Here is a 19634-nt window from a genome sequence, read left to right as displayed (position 1 = left end):
GTGTGCGGTGGTGGAGGGAGTGAATGTTTGTGAATTAGGGTGCCAATCAAGCGGGCTGCTTTGTCCTGGATAGTGTTGAGCTTCTTGAGTGTTATTGGAGCTGCACCAATTCAGGAAATTGAAGAGTATTCCAACACACTCCTAACTTGTGCCTTATAGATGGTGGACAAGATTTGGGGAGTCAGGAGGTGAGCTACTCGCCACAGGATTCCTAGCCTCTGACCTGCTCTTGTAGCCATGGTTTTATATGGCTACTCCAGTTAAGTTTCTTGTCAATGATAACCCCCAGCATGTTGATAGTGGGGGATTCAACGATGGTAATGCCATTGAATGTCAAGGGGAGGTGGTTAGATTTTCTCTTGTTGGAGATGGTCATTGCCTGGTACTTGAGCGGCATGAATGTTACTTGCCACTTGTCAGCCCAAGCCTGGATATTGTCCAGGTCTTGCTGCATTTCTACACGGACTGCTTCAGTATCTGAGGAATGGCGAATGGTGCTGAACATTGTGCAATCATCAGCAAACATCCCCAATTCTGACCTTCTGATTGAAGGAAGGTCATTGATGAAGCAGCTGAAGATGGTTGGGCCCAGGACATATGTAATGAATTATATGAAATGTATTTTGCTTGATTTTAATGAGATTAATAATTATAAGCATGAAGGATCTTCCAATTTATTATCTATTTAATCAAGCCATTTTCTCCTTATAGAAGTGCTGTTACCCATACGAATGCGAAGAACAGGTAGTTAAACTTTTTTTTTTGTCTCTGAACAAATGTCTCTGTTTTTCTAACCACCTCTCCGTAAATAAATTTGTGATTGAATTTTTCCCTCCCTTAAACCCTGATAAGAAATGACTGCAACAACAATATGGTTGTTAGAGTTAAATCAAAAAATAGAGTTTGTTTACATACTCTTAAACTTGGGAAGGGATTTAACTTCACCATGAACACCTGAAAATGTACAAGGAAACATTAAAAGGCATAAAAAGGCAAGGACATTTACTAAATATAACTATAACCTGACATGAATTTCAGTTAAAACTAGTGTCCATTTAAGTTATCAAAAAGTCCAAAAATTGGAGGTCACCGACTAGAAATGCTGAATTGGGGGAGAAGCTGTTGGAGATATCTCTTCTCTTACAAATTTCTTCTTCTTTGCACTCTCGAAAGTAAATGGAGGTAGCTTAATTTTGCTGAGGTCACCTTTTGCTTCGATGGAGAGCGACCAGCAGAAGGCAGGTTTTCTTGCTATTTTTGCAGACTGTGTCTTTAATCTTCTTCACTGTTTGCAGTCTGGGTCTTCTTTAATTTTCTGTCTTGTTCAGACTTTGTCTTAGAGAGATGTGTGCGGCTGCAGACAGCTGTGCGAATCTCAGCAAAAGGCAGCTGTGGATTGAAAACAGGCTTTACCCTCAAACTGTGACATTTTCAAGTCCAGGCAGGTTGGATATGGGTTTCCTGGGTCCTAAAACTAGATCCTTTCAAGTTGCTGTCCCATGCTCTCCTCCATTTTAACAAGTGGAACCCAGCTAAAACTTAACATGCTGTATAAAATGGTGGTTAAGATCAATATTCAAATGCACAAAACCCAATTTACAGTGGGTTCTCACCTATTTGTGACACTAGTAATTCTATGCCAAATTTAAGGAAACCATATTATTAAAAAAAATGCCTTATTAGTACTTAGTGGGATGAAATGCCTTTACTTGGCTCAGTTATGTACTCAAAAATAAGGAGAACTTGTAACTTTGATTTTTTTTATCTTCACAAATGCTCACTTGAATGATTCAATAATGCTGTATTATCAGTGCCCCCATTTCCCATGAAAATCCCAAAGGATCTCGTGCCATTTTGGGGAAGTCAATCCATGCCTGGTTATAGAGTTGGCAAATTGAAACAAGTTCCTAACATTTACTATAATTGAATATTTTATGACTTGAGCACTGAGTGCGATAGTTGCAAAGCGGGAACAGCAGGAAGTCACGGTTCTCCTAACTGAATAACTTATTGACTAAACTACCTCTCAGTGTGTGTACCTATATACATATAAATAGCATTACTACATGTCGTACATATGCCTAATGCTGTAACATTTTCTGTGCTCCTTGCCAGTCTGTGTGCACAGCCCAACAGGACCCTTGTCCAATCCTGAACCAGGTGGAAAATGATGTGCAGAAGGTGGAGGAGGCGGGAGTGCTTTCAATGACAAGGGAACACCAAGAGTTGGATGGCGATGTAACCAGCAAAGGACACATCATCATAAAAGTAAGTAGGAATGTTTAAACACATCACAAACAAACATTGATCTAAAAAAAACCACTCATGATGTCCATTGTATTTTTTGCATGAAAGTTTATTTTGCCGATCTAGTTAGATGTAACTTTACTAAGGAAATGTTCTATTATACTATGTTAGGGAACAGCCGAGGAGTTGGAAAAACACCTGGTGGAGGAGCATTGTGGGGATCCCACGTACATTGAAGATTTTATTTTAACCTGCAGGACGTTCTTAGCAAGCCCTTTGGAAGTTGGAAAGAAATTGCTGGAGTGGTTTAATGACCCAAATCTCAGGGAGAAGGTTAGCCGAAAGAAAAAAATATGCATGGCTTGACTTTTAACATTGTAATAATTCAGCACTTCAGTAATTAGTTTCAACTGATAAACTTTGTGCTGATCTTTTCTCTCACAAACCTTTAATATGTCGAAAATCCAATAGTTACTTTTGAATAACTAAATATAGATATACATAAATTGGAAAAAGAAGGTTCATTTGTAATTATGTTCTTTGATAGTATGCCTTGGATATTGTTCAGTCGGGAAGCAACCTGCAATGCTGCATATTTGACATTTTTTATGACATAGAGTCTGTATATATGTAGCTTTATCACTCCTGTGCAGTATTGGTGTTGATCAGTTAGTTTTATCAGTCACTGGCAGCCATTTTCAGGAATTATGCAAACCTGTTCTTAACTAATTTACATGTTTCTTGTTATTGTTGTAAAAGTTGTAGAGCTATTATTTACTCTGCACAATGATTTTAAAAATCATCAAAAGTAATTGTATCCTTTCTTAAGGCAATGTTGAATTATATCCCATTCACTTGACACAGAGTTGGGAATTTCTAAAAAAAACTGTGTATACACATCATAGGATATTGAAGTACACAGTCTTTTCACAAGTAAACTGAAGTGGATTGAGAATTTTTTGGACTATCTGTAGTTTTAATTCCTGTAATTTGAAGTTAATACAATACTCATTATCCAGGAAAGAATGCACTGTTTTGAATAATCTCATTGTTCTGCCATCTACCTTCTGTTCTAAATTGAACTGCAACTTCCTTCATAAGACCCTAACCTCAAACTAACAGATTTCAGTAAACTTCAAAAGATAAATTAACGGGGTAAATGCTTCTGTAATTGAAGCTATCAAGCTTCATCTGCACATTCTTAATTGAAGTTAAATCAGCACATTTTGCAAACATCAAACATACAATGTCTTTAACGGTGCAAACTAAATTTCTCTGAATACTTTCCAGGTTACACAGGTAGTATTACGGTGGGTATACAATGATTTCAACGACTTTGAAGGAAATTGTGCCATGGCCACATTCCTGGAAGAATTTAAAAGCAATTTGGAACAAGGGGTGAGTTATCTCACTTTAGGTAATTATCACACTTGATTATTTTTGAAATCTGCTTTCTTCAAAAACTTTTTATCAAAAATCAAGTTGAATTTCAGTTTGTAAATTGTACATTTTTTGTGTTGTGTAGAAAATGGATTGTCACCTTCAACAGTTGAACTTAGCTTGTGCAGCTAAGGCCAAGCGACGGGTAGTAACACTACTGAAGACATCACAAGAAGCCCCTTTGCCGTTTACCATTTTGGGAGGAACTGAAAAAGGTTTCGGTATTTTCATTAACAACATAGAGTCTGACAGTAAAGCCACAGAAACTGGATTGAAATGTGGTGATCAGGTTTGTCTTGTTTTAAATAATTTTTATGGAAAAAAATAGTGAAATGCCAACAAATGTATCAAAAGTATATACATATGTTTGCACAGAATGTAAGTAACAAAGCTTCATCCCTCATTTCTGCTGACCATTGAATAGTTCCTCAGACCTTGTTGTCTGGAACGCTCTCTTTTGCAAATGCAGCATGAAATATTTCATTGATGAAGCAGAATTATTGGAATATGAATCAGACTATAATGAATCAGACTATAATAAATCTGTAATAAAAACAGCAAGTGCTGGAAATATTCAGCAGGTCTGGCAGCATCTGTGTAGAGAGAAAGAGAGTTAATGGGCTGGATTTTACCTTAGGTGGACGGGAACCCACTTCTGCCTTGCCCGGGGATCCATCCCATATTTTATGGGTCCTCGGGCTTTAATTGTCCCGAGGCAGGACTTCCATCCACTTGAGGGAGGAGGTCCCGCCTCAGTGAGCTGCTGGCCAATCAGCGGGCTCTTAGTCCCGCTCCCGGTGGCCACTGCTGGGACTGCAGCCCAGCCGACGCCATGGACCCTGGAGACGAGGTAAGTTGGGCTTGCCTCACCAGGGGGATTGGTCCTTCCCTGGTGAGGCTGGCATGTCGTTTGGGGGGAGGGGGGCTTCTTGTTCCCGGGGATGGGTTGGGAGGCGGAGATGGGCCTCAATCGGGCACCCTGTGCCTGACTGTCATGGCCCCACCACCCCCAGGGCGCGGAACGGCCGGCAGCTATCTCTTTTTTTTTTAGAGATACAGCACTGAAACAGGCCCTTCGGCCCACCAAGTCTGTGCCGACCATCAACCACCCATTTATACTAATCCTACACTAATCCTATATTCCAACCACATCCCCACCTGTTCCTATATTTCCCTACCACCTACCTATACTAGGGGCAATTTATAATGGCCAATTTACCTACCAACCTGCAAGTCTTTTGGCTTGTGGGAGGAAACCGGAGCACCCGGAGAAAACCCACGCAGACACAGGGAGAACTTGCAAACTCCACACAGGCAGTACCCATAATTGAACCCGGGTCACTGGAGCTGTGAGGCTGCGGTGCTAACCACTGCGCCACTGTGCCGCCCACTGCCGCCACTGTGCCGCTCTGGGCAGCCTTTCACGTCCCCAGCACGCCTGCTTGCCATGGGTAAAATACCTGTGGAGGTGGGCGAGGGCCTTTGTGTGGCCGTTAAGTGGCCACTTAAGGACCTTGATTGGCCTCGGGCAGGCGAGCCATTTCCCACTCTCCGCCCAACGCCATAAACTTGGCCGGAGGCGGAAGCGGGGCGGGTAGGCCTTCCGGAGCCTCCCGCTCAATTTTACTCCACCCCCACGCCACCATCCGACCCGCTGGGACGGCGTATAATTCAGCCCAAAGTTTCTGGTCTATGACCTTACACCAGAAGTGGCAAAGGTTAGAAATGTAATTGGTTTTGAGCAAGTGAAAAGGGAGATGGGGGAAGAGGAACAAAAGGGGAGGTGTGTGATAGGACAGAAGGCAGGTGAGATTAAATGACAATGATGTTGCAGAATAAAGGCGAAGAGAGTGCTAATAGTTGTATGAAAGTCAAAGTACTTGTCCAGAGACAGAGTGTTATTGGCAGAATAGTGAACGGCTCTGTCCTAAAGCAGAAACCTGAAAATCAAAGACATGTCCATGGTTCGAAGATAAAATAAAATAAAATAAAATAAAACAAATAAGGCAGTCAAGATCTGAAATTGTTGAACTCACTGTTGAGTCCAGAAGGCTATAGAGTGCCTAATCGGAAGATGAGGTGCTGTTACTCGAGCTTGCGTTGAGGTTCACTCAGACCAAGGACAGAAATGTTGGCATGGGATCAGGGCAGTGAATTCAAATGGCAAACAACTGGAAGCTCGGGGGGTCATGCTTGTGGACTGAGCAGAGGTGTTCCGCAAAGCGGTTACACATCTGTGACAGTCCATTAGTACTCAAACATAATTTTCCTACAACTCTGTGCTCCTACGAAGGATGAGATTTGAAAGATGTTGTTACTTATTATCATTTTCTCCAGTTGACTTCTGTTGTGCCATCTAAAGTTTCCCAAACTCGGCATTCAGTACCAAGGTGAAGGTGCGGTGTGCTGATCATTTATTTATCAAAATATGTTTCCTTATCAGAAAGGAGTCAACCTCTGACAGTAGGGTCCTGAGCACCATGTCAAGTCTTCATTTTATAGTTCACTTACAAAAGAGGATACAAATGGTTGAAGATCTGGAAAATTTTGGGATTGCTATTTGATTGCTGGCGTTGAGAAAGATTGGGATACCACTGCTTTGAAAAACAAAATCCTTGCTTCATTTATGAAGAGACTTACTATTTCGTGTGTATCAATTTTCATCTCGTCAACTTCCTCTGTGCAATAGTTCACAGTGTTGTAGCACAGACAAATGATCAGAGATCTGTTTGCTGGGTTTAGTTTAGAGATACAGCACTGAAACAGGCCCTTCGGCCCACCGAGTCTGTGCCGACCATCAACCGCCCATTTATACTAATCCTACACTAATCCCATATTCCTACCACATCCCCACCTGTCCCTATATTTCCCTACCACCTACCTATACTAGGGGCAATTTATAATGGCCAATTCACCTATCAACCTGCAAGTCTTTTAGCTTGTGGGAGGAAACCGGAGTACCCGGAGGAAACCCACGCAGACACAGGGAGAACTTGCAAACTCCACACAGGCAGTATCCAGAATTGAACCCGGGTCGCTGGAGCTGTGAGGCTGTGGTGCTAACCACTGCGCCACTGTTGCCGCCACTGTCCCTTTTTCACATGGCATAAATTTCCAGGGAGTGGGTGATATGATGGCTGACATATATTCTTATGGGCTTCACACCAGTATAAATAATTATCTCCAGTTCTTAGGAACTGAATTGCAAATGAAAATAAGCGTAAAGAGCAAGTAAATGAATTCATTCAGCAGTTTTTAGATCATTTCTGGCCTATTATGTTTTCCTTTCTGACACTTAGCTTGTCGACAGTCTTTGTACCATACTTATTTTTTTAAACACCCTCCCCCACCCCCATCCCCAGGACCAGGGAGGCGTAGTGATAATGTCACTGAATTAGTAATGCAGAGGCCCAGGCTAATGCCCTGGGCATGTGAGTTCAAATCCCATCATGGTGGCTGGTGGAATTTAAATTCAATGAATTAATTTAAAAAATCAGTTTATTAAGAAAAATCTGGAATTGAAAGTCCAGTGATATCCTCCAAGATGCAGCAAAAGATTGGCACAGCCATTAGTGTCAGTCAGGTACAGGTTCAAACTTACCTGTGCTGTCTTTAAGGCATGCTGCAATATGGATGATAAGGGCTGGTGTTGTGGAGTAGCACAATGGGCAATCCTTCCTTTCAACCATCTTATGAAGTGCCATCTCCAATTAGCAGTAATTAAACAGAGTTGGGTAGTGGCTGCTCTGTCACTTGCCTGCAGATTCCTGTCTGCATATGAGGCTTCCTGTCCCTTCAAATTTCCCTGTCATTTCCCTTGCCAGTTAAGTATTGGCAAAGGCTGTTAATGGGTTGAGATTTTTTGAGCCTTTCTAAAGCCTTTCAGAATTTTGCCACACTATTATGACATTTACCTTTAATTGTCCTGTTCCTTTGAAATTCATTTCCATGCAATTTTCTGCTTTCTATTCCACTCCATACACCGGCCAAAAATCTGTGAATAATTATGCAAATATGGACCTATGAAAGTTGAGTATTATTAGCACAATGCCAATCTGGCAGGATGAAGACCAGCTCTTAAACATTTAGGTGATTTAGACCAGTGGACAAAAGTTGGCCCTATGTCTCTTCATTCATGAAATGAAAGCTTGTAATTGATGATTGATTTTATCTTCCATTTCCAGTAGTAGTAATGTTCAGAGTTATATTCTTGTAAGGACAAACATCGCAATCACAAAGTAACATCATAAATCCAATTTTCTTGGGTGACAAAGGGTGACAAAACTGAAAAAGCATTAATTGAAGCATAGTATTTTTGGAAACATACTATTGTATTATGTAGAGAATATGTCACGTAGCCAGCTATCTGATATAATTATCTCACCACCTTCAAACTGACTTTTTCAATAATCAACTAGGAGAATTTTGTTCCCATGAAGTAACAGTCACAACAAGCTTCACTTATGACATTCTTTATTGTATTGAATGGTTAGCTATGACTGGTCCTCTATGATCAATTTTAAATTAGAGTCAGGCTTTATTACCTTTTTGAGGAGCTGGGTTTGGGGTTTGGGGTTTTTGGGTTCTTTGGCAAGTTCTGATGAAGGGTCACTGACCTGAAACGTTAACTCTGCTTCTCTCTCCACAGTTACTGCCAGACCTGCTGAGTATTTCCAGCACTTCTTGTTTTTATTTCAGATTTCCAGCATCTGTAGTAATTTGCTTTTATTATTATTTATTGGCTTTTGGGGTTTTCTTGCTGATAAATAACAGTTCCAAAAGAGAAAATGGAAGGCAGTAATGGTAACGTTCACTTGTATGACATTTTTTTGACAATTAATTACACATTTGATGTGAATCAAGAGTAAAGGCTATCTTGTTTTTCAGATAATGGAAGTAAACGGACAAAACTTTCAGAATATTCAGCTCCTTAAAGCCTTGGAAATTCTTCGGGCGAACACGCATTTGTCTATCACCGTGAAAACAAACTTGTTTGGTAGGTTTTTATGTACAGCTATAATTCCATAGATACAATTTACATGATCTGTTTATTTTAAATAGTTTTTTTCCCCACAGTAACTGCATTACTTAAGACCGGCAAAGATATCTGGTTAACTGAAATAATTATGCTGTGGTGTGAAGTAACATTCTGGGCCATTGCAGATACAACAAATAAACAATAATGTTTATTTTCTGCCTCTTTTCCTGGTCTCTCTGAGCTGTCCATCATCTGTGGCTGAGTGGATAACCTGTTCCCTTGCTTTCTTTAGCTGTTGCTCCAGAATGTGGCCCATTTGAAATTTTTTGTCCAATATTTCTTCTATTTAGCAACAGTTTATACATCAGTTGTGCCCCGATATCAAAGCTGTTCATAGTAATGTCTTTGGTGCATCGTAAAAGCTTCCACACAGTTGCACTTAATTGCTGTATTTGCAGTGCATTGATAAGGAATGGCTTCAGGATATTTCAGCAACTTTGTGTGGCCCCATGAGACGGGATCGAAGGCAGGGGGAGGGGGCACGGAATGCAGTGATGGGTGGTGGTGGGTGGGGTGGGTGGTGGTGGGGGGTGCGGAGCGGAGGGCTCATCGCTTCCCCGTCACCAAGCAATCTTCCTGGAGGTAGGACAGGCCAACGATGGCCTTCCCACCCAGAGGCCAATCGAGGCCTTTAAGTGGCCTATTAAGGGCCAATTAACGGCCTCTTCCCGCCACCACTGAGATGTTACCAGTGGCGGGGGGTGCCTCCACCACACGGGGAGTTCACCATGTGACAGGAGGCGACCATCCTGTGGGCTTGAGGTGGTGGGAGGGGATGTGGGTGTCCCATTGATGACCACCAATGGGAACCAATTCAATCCCCTGGACCCCCCTGTTTTGGACTGGAAGACCACCCCAGCCCTCCTCACCGGGGTCTTCCGGACTGGCCCCAGTGACTCTGCCTCACCTATCTCTTGTACAGGATTCCAGCACTAGGCCTGGGTCCAAGGCGTCTGCAGTATTGGCAGTGGCCTGCGTTCCCGGTGGCGCTGTCGATACTGCTGAGCTGACAGCCCTCTGATTGGCTGGCAGCTCATGGAGGCATAGTCCCCATCATTAAAGGGATCGGGATCCCGCCTCCTGAAACTTTGATCTAAAAAGACTGGAGGATCGCTCCAGAGGGCATGAAAAAGCAGAGGTGGGGCTCCCCCCGCCTTCTCGGTCCAGTGCCAGGAGCCCTGCCTCCAGCACAAAATCCAGCCCAGGGTCAGGGTCTTTCCCATCATTTTCTATTAATATCTGGACTGGATGCTGCATTAATGTCAAATATAATTCTTTAATTGAGTCATTACGGCACAGAAGGAAGCCATTCGTTCCATCAAGTCCATGCTGTCTCTCTGTAGTGTAATCTAGTGAGTCCCATTCCCCCGCTTTATCGCCATAACCCTGTAAGTTTCTTTACTTCAAGTGCCTATCCAATTTCCTTTTGAAATCATTGATTCAGTTCCAGGTCATTACCCACTCGCTACATAAAAAGTTTCCTCCCCGCTTCCCCCTTGTATCTCGTGCCCAAAACCTTATATCTGTATCCCTTTGTCCTTGTATCATCAGCTGATGGGAACAGATTTTCTTTATCTACCGTATCTAAACCTGTCATAATCTTGTACACTTCTATCAGATCTCCCCTCAACCTCCTTTGCTCCAAGGAGAACAACCCCAGCTTCTCCAACATTACCTTGTAGCTAAATTCCTTCATCACTGGAACCAATCTGATGAATCTCCTCTACACTGTCTCATGGACCTTTACATCCTTCCTAAAGTGTGATGACCTGAACTGGATGCAATACGCTAGTTGTGGCCTAACTAGAGCTTTTTGTAAGTTCATCATATCTTTCCTGCTTTTGGACTCAATACCTTTATTTGTGAAGCCCAAGATCCCATATGCTTTGTGAGCTACACTCTCAATATGACCTGTCACCTTCAAAGATCTATGCACATATCCCTATCCCTTCTGCCAAAATGCATCACCTCACACTTCTCTGTATTAAATTCCATCTGCGACTTCTCTACCCATTCTGCTAGCCTATTGTTACAGCCAGTTGAGGAGGGGGTCTCAGGCTCCCCTCACACCCTTCCTCTTATTTGACCGCAAAAGGGTTTATTCCTTTTAAACAGCAGTTGTGCTCACCACCTCTGTGGCTGTTTTCACAGAATCACAGAATAATACAGTGCAGAAGAGGCCCTTGGGCCCATCGAGTCTGCACCGATGCATTAAAACAGCTGACCTGTCTACCTAATCCCATTTGCCAGCACTTGGCCCATAGCCTTGAATGTTATGACGTGCCAAGTGCTCATCCAGGTACTTTTTAAAGGATGTGAGGCAACCTGCATCTACCAACCTCCCAGGCAGGGCATTCCAGACCGTCACCACCCTCTGGGTAAAAAATTTCTTGCTCAAGTCCCCCTTAAACCTCCCACACCTCACCTTAAACTTGTGACCCCTCGTAACTGACCCTTCAACTAAGGGGAACAGCTGCTCCCTATCCACCCTGTCCATGCCCCTCATCATCTTGTACACCTCGATCAGGTCACCCCTCAGTCTTCTCTGCTCCAGCGAAAACAACCCAAGCCTATCCAGCCTCTCTTCATAGCTTAAATGTTCCATCCCAGGCAACATCCTGGTGAATCGCCTCTGCACCCCCTCCAATGCAATCACATCCTTCCTATAATGTGGCGACCAGAATTGCACACTGTACTCCAGCTGTGACCTTATCAAAGTTCTATACAACTCCAACATGACCTCCCTGCTTTTGTAATCTATGCCTCGATTGATAAAGGCAAGTGTCCCATATGCCTTTTTCACCACCCTATTAACCTGCCCTTCTGCCTTCAGAGATCTATGGACAAACACGCCAAGGTCCCTTTGTTCCTCAGAACTTTCCAGTGTCAGGCCATTCATTGAATACTTCCGTGTCACATTACTCCTTCCAAAGTGTATCACCTCACACTTTTCAGCGTTAAATTCCATCTGCCACTTTTCTGCCCATTTGACCATCCCGTCCATATCTTCCTGTAACCTAAGACACTCCACCTCACTGTTAACCACTCGGCCAATCTTTGTGTCATCCGCGAACTTACTGATCCTACCCCCACATAGTCATCTATGTCGTTTATATAAATGACAAACAATAGGGGACCCAGCACAGATCCCTGTGGTACGCCACTGGACATTGGCTTCCAGTCACTAAAACAGCTGTCTGTCATCACTCTCTGTCTCCTACAGCTAAGCCAATTTTGAATCCACCTTATCAATTTACCTTGTATCCCATGTGCATTTGCTTTCTTGATAAGTCTCCCATGTGGGAACTTGTCAAAGGCTTTGCCGAAATCCATGTAAACTACATCAACTGCACTACCCTCATCTACTCACCTGGTCACATGCTCAAAAAATTCAATCAAATTTGTTAGGCATGACCTCCCTCTGACAAAGCCATGCTGACTATTCCTAATCAAATTTTGCCTCTCCAAGTGGAGATAGATTCTCTCCTTCAGAATTTTCTCCAATAGTTTCCCTACCACTGACATGAGACTCACTGGTCTGTAGTTCCCTGACTTAATTCTACAAACTTTCTTAAATAGTGGGACCACATTAGCTGTTCTCCAGTCCTCTGGCACCTCCCCCGTGGCCAGAGAGGAATTAAAAATTAGGGTCAGAGCCCCTTCAATGTCCACCCTCACCTCCCACAGCAATCCTGGAACACAAATCGTCCGGACCTGCAGATTAGTCCACTTTTAAGCCTTCCAAAACCTCCAATGCCTTGTCACTCCCTATGACAATTTGCTCAAGAACCTCAGAGTCTCTTTCTCTAAGTTCCATATCTACATCCTCATTCTCTTGGGTGAAGACAGATGTGAGGTATGCACTCAACACCCTACAAATGTCCTCTGGTTGTAACAGTCTGTAGGCTTGGAGGCTCTTCCATTGGCAGACGGTTTTTAGATTTGATGTTTTCTGGGGAGAGAGAAAGAAAGAGAGAAAGGGCAGCACCATAGCTTTCTGCTGCTGCACATTCTGTTACAGCTTGTCTTCTGTCTGTGTATCAACTCCCAGTTTCTTCAGAGATGAATAGTTCTGAATAGTCACATGGTTCTCTCAATTCCCTTTGTTTCTAAGGAGGCTTTCTGGAACTTTCTAATGAAATTCAAGGTTCTACATACCCCAGGATGCCTGTTCACACTTGAAGGGGATTGGTTCTTTCAAAATCCATGGGCTGAATTTTACCGGCCCCTCAACGCTGCGGGTCATGGCGCAGGAGCCGGTAAAAAGCTGCGGGGAGAGGCCCACATGACCTGCAACATCGAGAAGGGCCCATCGCCTATTACCAGTGGCGGCGGGACCTCGGTGCGGCCACCTCGCCGCACGGCGGTGGCACCACAATTAACATATTGTGCTAATTCACCTTTGCTGAATATGCAGCCCGCTGCCTCTCCACTGACACTTCCAGATTTTTCGCTGAACGGGCAGCCGTCACGTGCCGTCCCGTTCACGCTTTGAAAGCCGATGGGTCCTCAGAGACAGAAGTTGTCGCTAGCGAAGGTAAGTTCTGTTATTTAGGGGTCTCACTCTGCATTACGGAAGGGAGGAGGGAGGGAGGATATTCAGAGGTCTCACTCTGCATCCCTGAAGGGAAGAAGGAGGGGGGTTATTCAGGGGTCTCACACTGCATTCTGAAAGGGATGGGTCTGGGATTACTGGAGGGAAAGTTGTGCTCGCATGAAGGGTGGTACCGTGTACCATCCCTCCATGAACAGTGTACCCTCTGTGTTTGTGAGGGGGCTATGGCAAACTAGGCACCCTGTGTGTGGGGAGGGTGCCAGAAAGGGCAGGAGCATTAAGGCTATGTCGATGGTGGGTGCAATCGATTCAGCTGGTAGGATCTTGATGTGGTCATGCTGTGCCACTGAGTGTTGGCGAAGATGAGCAATGCCATAGCACGCCACATAGTTGATCCTGGAAAGCAGCTGATGTACCTGTCAACACCAATCCATGCCCTGTTAGGAACCTTCGAATACATGCAGGGTTCAATTTTATTTATTACATGGAAATAGGTATGGCTCATCCTGCATTGTGTGATCCTCTGCACGTGAGGATCAGTATGCGACAGAGGCAAGACCAACAGGCAGGTGCGATCCACGTAGAGGTCATGAGCTGCAACCCCCAAGGGGAGATCGCCATTGCGTTTGCCGTGCATCTGCAGGCCCCACATGACATGCCATCGGATGTCAGAGCACCAGTGTCAGAGACAATTGCACATGTGGAGAGGGTGGTGACACGTCTCTGTGCCCTGCTCATGGATGACCTGCAGCCCATGGGCTCTGGTGGACATCCCATGCCTTTGTTCCTCATAGTGGCAGCGGTTCTCAAGCCTGACGCCTCTGCACCTTTTTAGAGGCCCACCAGAGACCTTCCTGGGGTCACATAGTCAGCAGTGCACCGCTGCATCTGGGAGGTCACCAATGCCCTGCACCGGAGGGCCAGTGAGTATGTCCGCTTCAGAACGGACTCTCACAGCCAGGCTCAGAAGGCTATTGGTTCTGGCACCATTGCCGGAGAACCATAGGTTGTAATGTTCATAGACTGCACTCATGTGGCCATCAGGCCTCCCGCTGGCTACCACCTGCAGACATTACCATTAAAGGAGCCTTCTCAATCTAGGTGAAGCTGGTATGTGAACACCGCAGATGCTTGCTTCCAATGTATGTCAGCTTCTCAGGCAGCTGCCATGACACCTGTGTCTTGCGCCAGTCCAGGCTGCCACAGTTGTTCACTGAACTGGCTCAGATGGAGGGGCGGCTACTTGGAGATAAGGGCTATCCTTTTCAGACATGGCTCCCGACACCAGTGAAAGAACCCACCATTGCTGCAGAGGAGAGATACAACGCCAACCACTGAGCTACATGAGCTACCATTGAGCATGAGATCAGCATGCTGTAAGAGTGCCTCCAATGCCTGGATGGATAGGGTGATGCCCTGTACTACGGGCTGTAAAGGCCAGCTCCTTTCTTTGCTGCTCTGCACAACTACGCACCCAATAGGGGCCAGGCCTGGCATGATGAGGAGAGACGTCAACTGGATTCCCCCTCGGACTATGAGGACGCTGAGGACCTACAATATGAAAGACACATGGGACGGCAGATGGTACCCAGACTCTGCACGCAGAGCAAGCAGTGAGCTAGGGATGTACGGAAGTGGTTTATCAGACAAAGGCTGTCTGCTCCATAGGAACCGACATGAGCTTTGCAAGCCACACATCACCCTCACTCACTTGCTGTGCACCAGTCCACATCTACAGCATCCCTGTGCAAACCATTAGAGGCAGCAGCTGACTGAGCCAATGTCCATGTCACTGAATCCGTGGAGAGGCTCATGAGTAATGGTGGCATGGCAATGATGTTATTGCATACGTTGGCTCTCCTGAAAGGCCAACGGTGCAAAGGTATGTGACATTGGCTCTACATGCTGGCAGACATCATTCACACAGAGAGAAGGACACACATGTTGGTGAGGAACATTTAGTGAAAGATGTATTTACATTTCTGTGACACCCATGCATTGCCATTTGTGACAGTGTGTTCTCTGTAAACCTCTGTAATACCTTTTATGATCTATTTAAGTCTCACATCCTGGAATGTGCAAAATGAAGATTATTCACCCAGGTGCGGCACGCCTACAAAAAAGCATGTTACACTTGATTGGGAGAAGGGGATCGCAACTTCACAGGACACTGGAACACAGCGGGATAAGTATGTGGCAGCAAAATGAAAAGTGATGGGGTAACTCAACAGGTCATGCAGCATTTGTGGAGAGAAGCAGAGTCACCTTTCAGGTCTGTGATCTTGGACAAGTTAACTCTGCTTCTTCTCTTCACAGATACTGCCTAACCTGTTGGATTTCTGCAGCACTTTCTGCGTTGCTGCCAGATTGACAGCAGCCCCACTCTTCAGTAGTCAGGTAAGTATTCTTTGACAGCTGTCAGGAAACAGGTGCTGGGATGCTAAAAATAGGGCCCCAGCACTTGCTGCACAACTGTCAAAAACTCTCTCACTGCGCCGAATGTCCCACCTCTTCCCACGTAATATGGGGGGGACAGCTTGGCGCCATGATTCTAATTAGCCCCCGCGCATGATATCGTGAGGGCTCTGCAGTGGCCACTAAATGCGGGTGGCACGCTGAGTTGAAAGGGCGCCGCCATGCAGCGCCCAAATAAAATGCAGCTCATGTGAGAGGATAGCTTTGACTGTCATGCTAATGAAGCCATTTTAGGTAATTCAATCACTTAAAGCAAGCCATTCTCCTGACTGGGCCTCTTGTTTACTTTATGTCACCAGTTCAATCTCCTGATATTCCAGATGTGAATTGCAGTGGCCATCTTGGTTGTTAGTTTTTTAAAAGTTAACTTGTAGGGTTTTTCCCATTAAAAGTCGAAGGTAAGTTTCCAACTGATGTAATTAATATTTCTCATTTGGCATACTGGGTTTTCTTGACACTATCAATGTCCTGTTACAGTTGATTTATATCATCCTCACTTTGTTCCACCTCCAAGTTTGCTATCATCAGCAAACTTTGAAATGTTACTCTCTATTCCAATTTCCAAGTCATTTATGTAAATCAAAAGCAGCAGTGGTCCTAGCACAACCCTTGGAGGATACCATTGTCTGCCATCCCCCAATCTGAAAAACAAACATTTACCATGACTTTCTCTCCTTAAGCCAAATTTTTATCCAAACTGACACTGACCCTCCTATTCCATGAGCCACAATTTTGTTAATTTTAGTTTAGAGATACAGCACTTTAACAGGCCCTTCGGCCCACCGAGTCTGTGCCGACCATCAACCACCCATTTATACTAATCCTACACTAATCCCGTATTCCTATCACATCCCCACCTGTCCCTATATATTTTCCTACCACCTACCTATATTAGGAGCAATTTATGATGGCCAATTAACCTATCAACCTGCAAGTCTTTGGCATGTGGGAGGAAACCGGAGCACCCGGAGGAAACCCACGCAGACACAGGGAGAACTTGCAAACTCCGCACAGGCAGTACCCAGAATCGAACCCGGCTCCCTGGAGCTGTGAGGCTGCAGTGCTAACCACTGGCCTTTTATTTGGTACTTTTTCAAACACTTTCTAAAAATCCATATCGACAACATCCACCGTATTCCACAATGTGGTTGACTCTTACATGCCCTCGAAATGGCCTAGCAAGCCACTCAGTTCAAGGGCAATTAGGCATGGGCAATAAATGCTGGCCTGGCCTGGGACGCCCACATCCCATGAAAGAATAAAAAAGAATTCCCTTTATCAACCTTCTCTGTTACTTCATCAAAAATTCAATTAGATTAGTCAAACACGATCTGCCTTTTACAAATCTGTTCTTCCTAATTAACTCAAACCTCTCCAAGTGCCTGTTGAGCTTATTCCCACATTATTTCTAAAACCTTACCCATCACTGATGTTAAACTGACCAGCCTGTAGTTGCCAGGACTGAGAGGAGAATGATTCATGGTTGGGCTTGCCCTTGCTCATCTCTTCGGCATGACATACACGTGAACTTATGTGCCCCTAAGTGATACCACTTGTGAATAGTACCCCATATCTGATGGTGGCTGCTGTCTTAGTAATGCGACTATAAACTTGATCTGACAATGTTAGGGAGAACTATGGTCATTCTGTCAGATCACCTCACTTGCATTCATGTGCTCAGCGAGTTGGTGTCCAATGAACCAGTGGCGTGGCCACTCACCTTACCAGACCACAATAGGCCATTGAACTTTTCTCTACGCTGGGCCCAGGTCCTTCTTATGAGTCCCTGGCTGCTGGCCTCCATGGCCACCTCCATCCAAGCCCTCTTGGTCTCACTGGGCATATTTCTCATTCCTGAGGCCAGTGCAAACCGCTCTGTCCTCTGCTAGACTGCATCAGTCAGTGCTTCCAGGGAGGCATTGGAGAAATGTGGTGCTGCCCGGGGATGCCTACCCATACCGACACAGGCCTTCTGAACTCCCTGGTGCTGCATTACTGAAGGAAATGGCAAGCCCAGTCATGGCTGCCACTTGCCTTTTAAAATGACCCTCAATGACCTGTTCCCATCTCCAGGACACTTCTGGCATCTCTAATTGGGCGCCGGATTCAGCCCCGGGCCAATTAACTACTTTGAGTTTGCAAACAGCATCGTGTCACTGATGCTGACGCAGTGCAGGGTCAGAACCCAGAAATGTTTCGGGCGTTGGATTCCTAACCCCATAAGAAAAAATTCCAGTCTTTGTATCTGTGAATATTAATTGCCCAGTCCTTACTATTTTTAAGCCATGTTTCTGTTTTTGCTACTACATCATATTCCCAGATGTCTCTTTGTGCTTGTAGCTCACCAATCTTATTCACCACACTTTGGTGATGAATATTGAATCCCCCACCCAGAGTACATTCTGTAAATGCTGAGTACAACATTTTGCAGAATTCGTTTCCCCTGAAGTCTCTGTTGTAGCGGAAGCCTCTGGTCATAGATTCAAAGGCCAGAATTTTTTGATGGGCAGGGGACCCAGTCCACCGGCCGAAGTCGGTGGCGAGCCCACCTCCGCCGGGCCCGGGGAGCTCGACCAGGATTTTGCACTCCTCAGGCCCTTAGTTGGTCTTGGGCAGGACTTCCACCTCCTTGAGGCAAGAAGTCCTGCCTAATGGACCTGCCGGCCAATCAGTGAGCCGGCAGCTCTTAGTCCCAAGAGCGCCACCGGGAGCAGTGGCCAGGGCTGGGACTACACCCAACCATCAGAAAGAAGTTGAATAATGGCCCCGGAACAAAGGTAAGTTTTTAGGGCCTCACGGGGAAATTCTATCAGGCCCTGGCAAGGCAAAGAGGGTTGGTTAAGGGGGCAGGAGGAGTGTTGTGCATTGGGGATGTTTTGTGGTTCCGGGGCAACCATCCATTGGGCACCGGGTGCCCGATCGGGATGGCCCCCCACCAGCCCGCAAGAAGGCCGCCTGGTAAAACCAGGCAGGATTTTTGAGGCTTCTGCCACCCGCCAGCCAAGGGTAAAATACCCGCAACGATGGAGGGAAGCCCTTAAGTGCCAGTTAATTGACCACTTAAGGGTCTTGATTGGCCTGGGGCGGGTAGGCCGTTTCTCGCTGCCGCTGCCCCACGTAAATTTGCAACAGGTGCAGCAGGGGATTGGGAACTGCCTCCCACTCAATTTGACCCTCCCCCCTCCCCGCCACCAGCCCATTCGTTTGGGGTGTCGTAAAATTCCAGCCATAGAAAAGATTAGTGATCAAAAAGCTTCCTTGGCTAATTCAATTTTATACCTCTCCCACAGTATTTAAAGAACTTCTATCAAGACTCGCAGGAGACAAGAGAGCTGGTGCTACACAATTCCTGGAAATCGATGACAAGAAAGGCGAATGTTCCTCCATCCCGGATCATGCTGTCGACAACGAACAGAGGGTTGGCTTCGATGCAGCAAGTCCGAAGACAAAGACAAACACAGGGACAGGACGAAGAAAATGGAAGAAGATATGGAACAGGAATCGAATTGGCATCCTTCCAGGACAACAAGAGGAACCGATTGATCCACAAATGTTTTTGTAAGTACATTGTAATTGGCAATAGTTGTGGCTACATAACGGCAATAGTAAAATACTGAGGCAGTTCTGCATGTTTGCAAGACCTGGTAATTGATAATTCACGAATAACTAAAATCTTTCTCTGGTGGAATGGAGTATTGGCAATGTTGAGAAGTTCAAATGGAATTATCGCCAAGGATTGATCTTTCAGAGTTAACAGAATCATAGAATTTGTTTCTGCAGAAAGAAGCCATTTGACCAATCCTGCTAGTTTTGCACTCCAGCTATCTACTGATTTCCCAGCCCTTTCCCTATATTATTCTATACTCTATTCTGAATTCA

At 45.1% G+C, this 19634-nt stretch overlaps 1 protein-coding gene across 1 annotated transcript in view; it reads left to right on the top strand.

The window, feature by feature from the left end:
* LOC137356075 (rap guanine nucleotide exchange factor 2-like) overlaps positions 1 to 19634 on the top strand; it is a 179701-nt gene that overhangs the window by 10539 nt on the left and 149528 nt on the right. Inside the window, exons 4-9 of the mRNA XM_068021904.1 lie at positions 2116 to 2268; positions 2419 to 2580; positions 3538 to 3645; positions 3773 to 3976; positions 8575 to 8683; positions 19046 to 19307. Coding sequence (XP_067878005.1) covers positions 2116 to 2268; positions 2419 to 2580; positions 3538 to 3645; positions 3773 to 3976; positions 8575 to 8683; positions 19046 to 19307 — 998 coding nt within the window. The remainder of the gene's footprint in view (positions 1 to 2115; positions 2269 to 2418; positions 2581 to 3537; positions 3646 to 3772; positions 3977 to 8574; positions 8684 to 19045; positions 19308 to 19634) is intronic.

This window comes from Heterodontus francisci, chromosome 1 (genome assembly GCF_036365525.1).
Source record: "Heterodontus francisci isolate sHetFra1 chromosome 1, sHetFra1.hap1, whole genome shotgun sequence".
Classification (NCBI taxonomy): domain Eukaryota; kingdom Metazoa; phylum Chordata; class Chondrichthyes; order Heterodontiformes; family Heterodontidae; genus Heterodontus; species Heterodontus francisci.
This window is presented reverse-complemented; position numbering and strand designations above follow the sequence as displayed.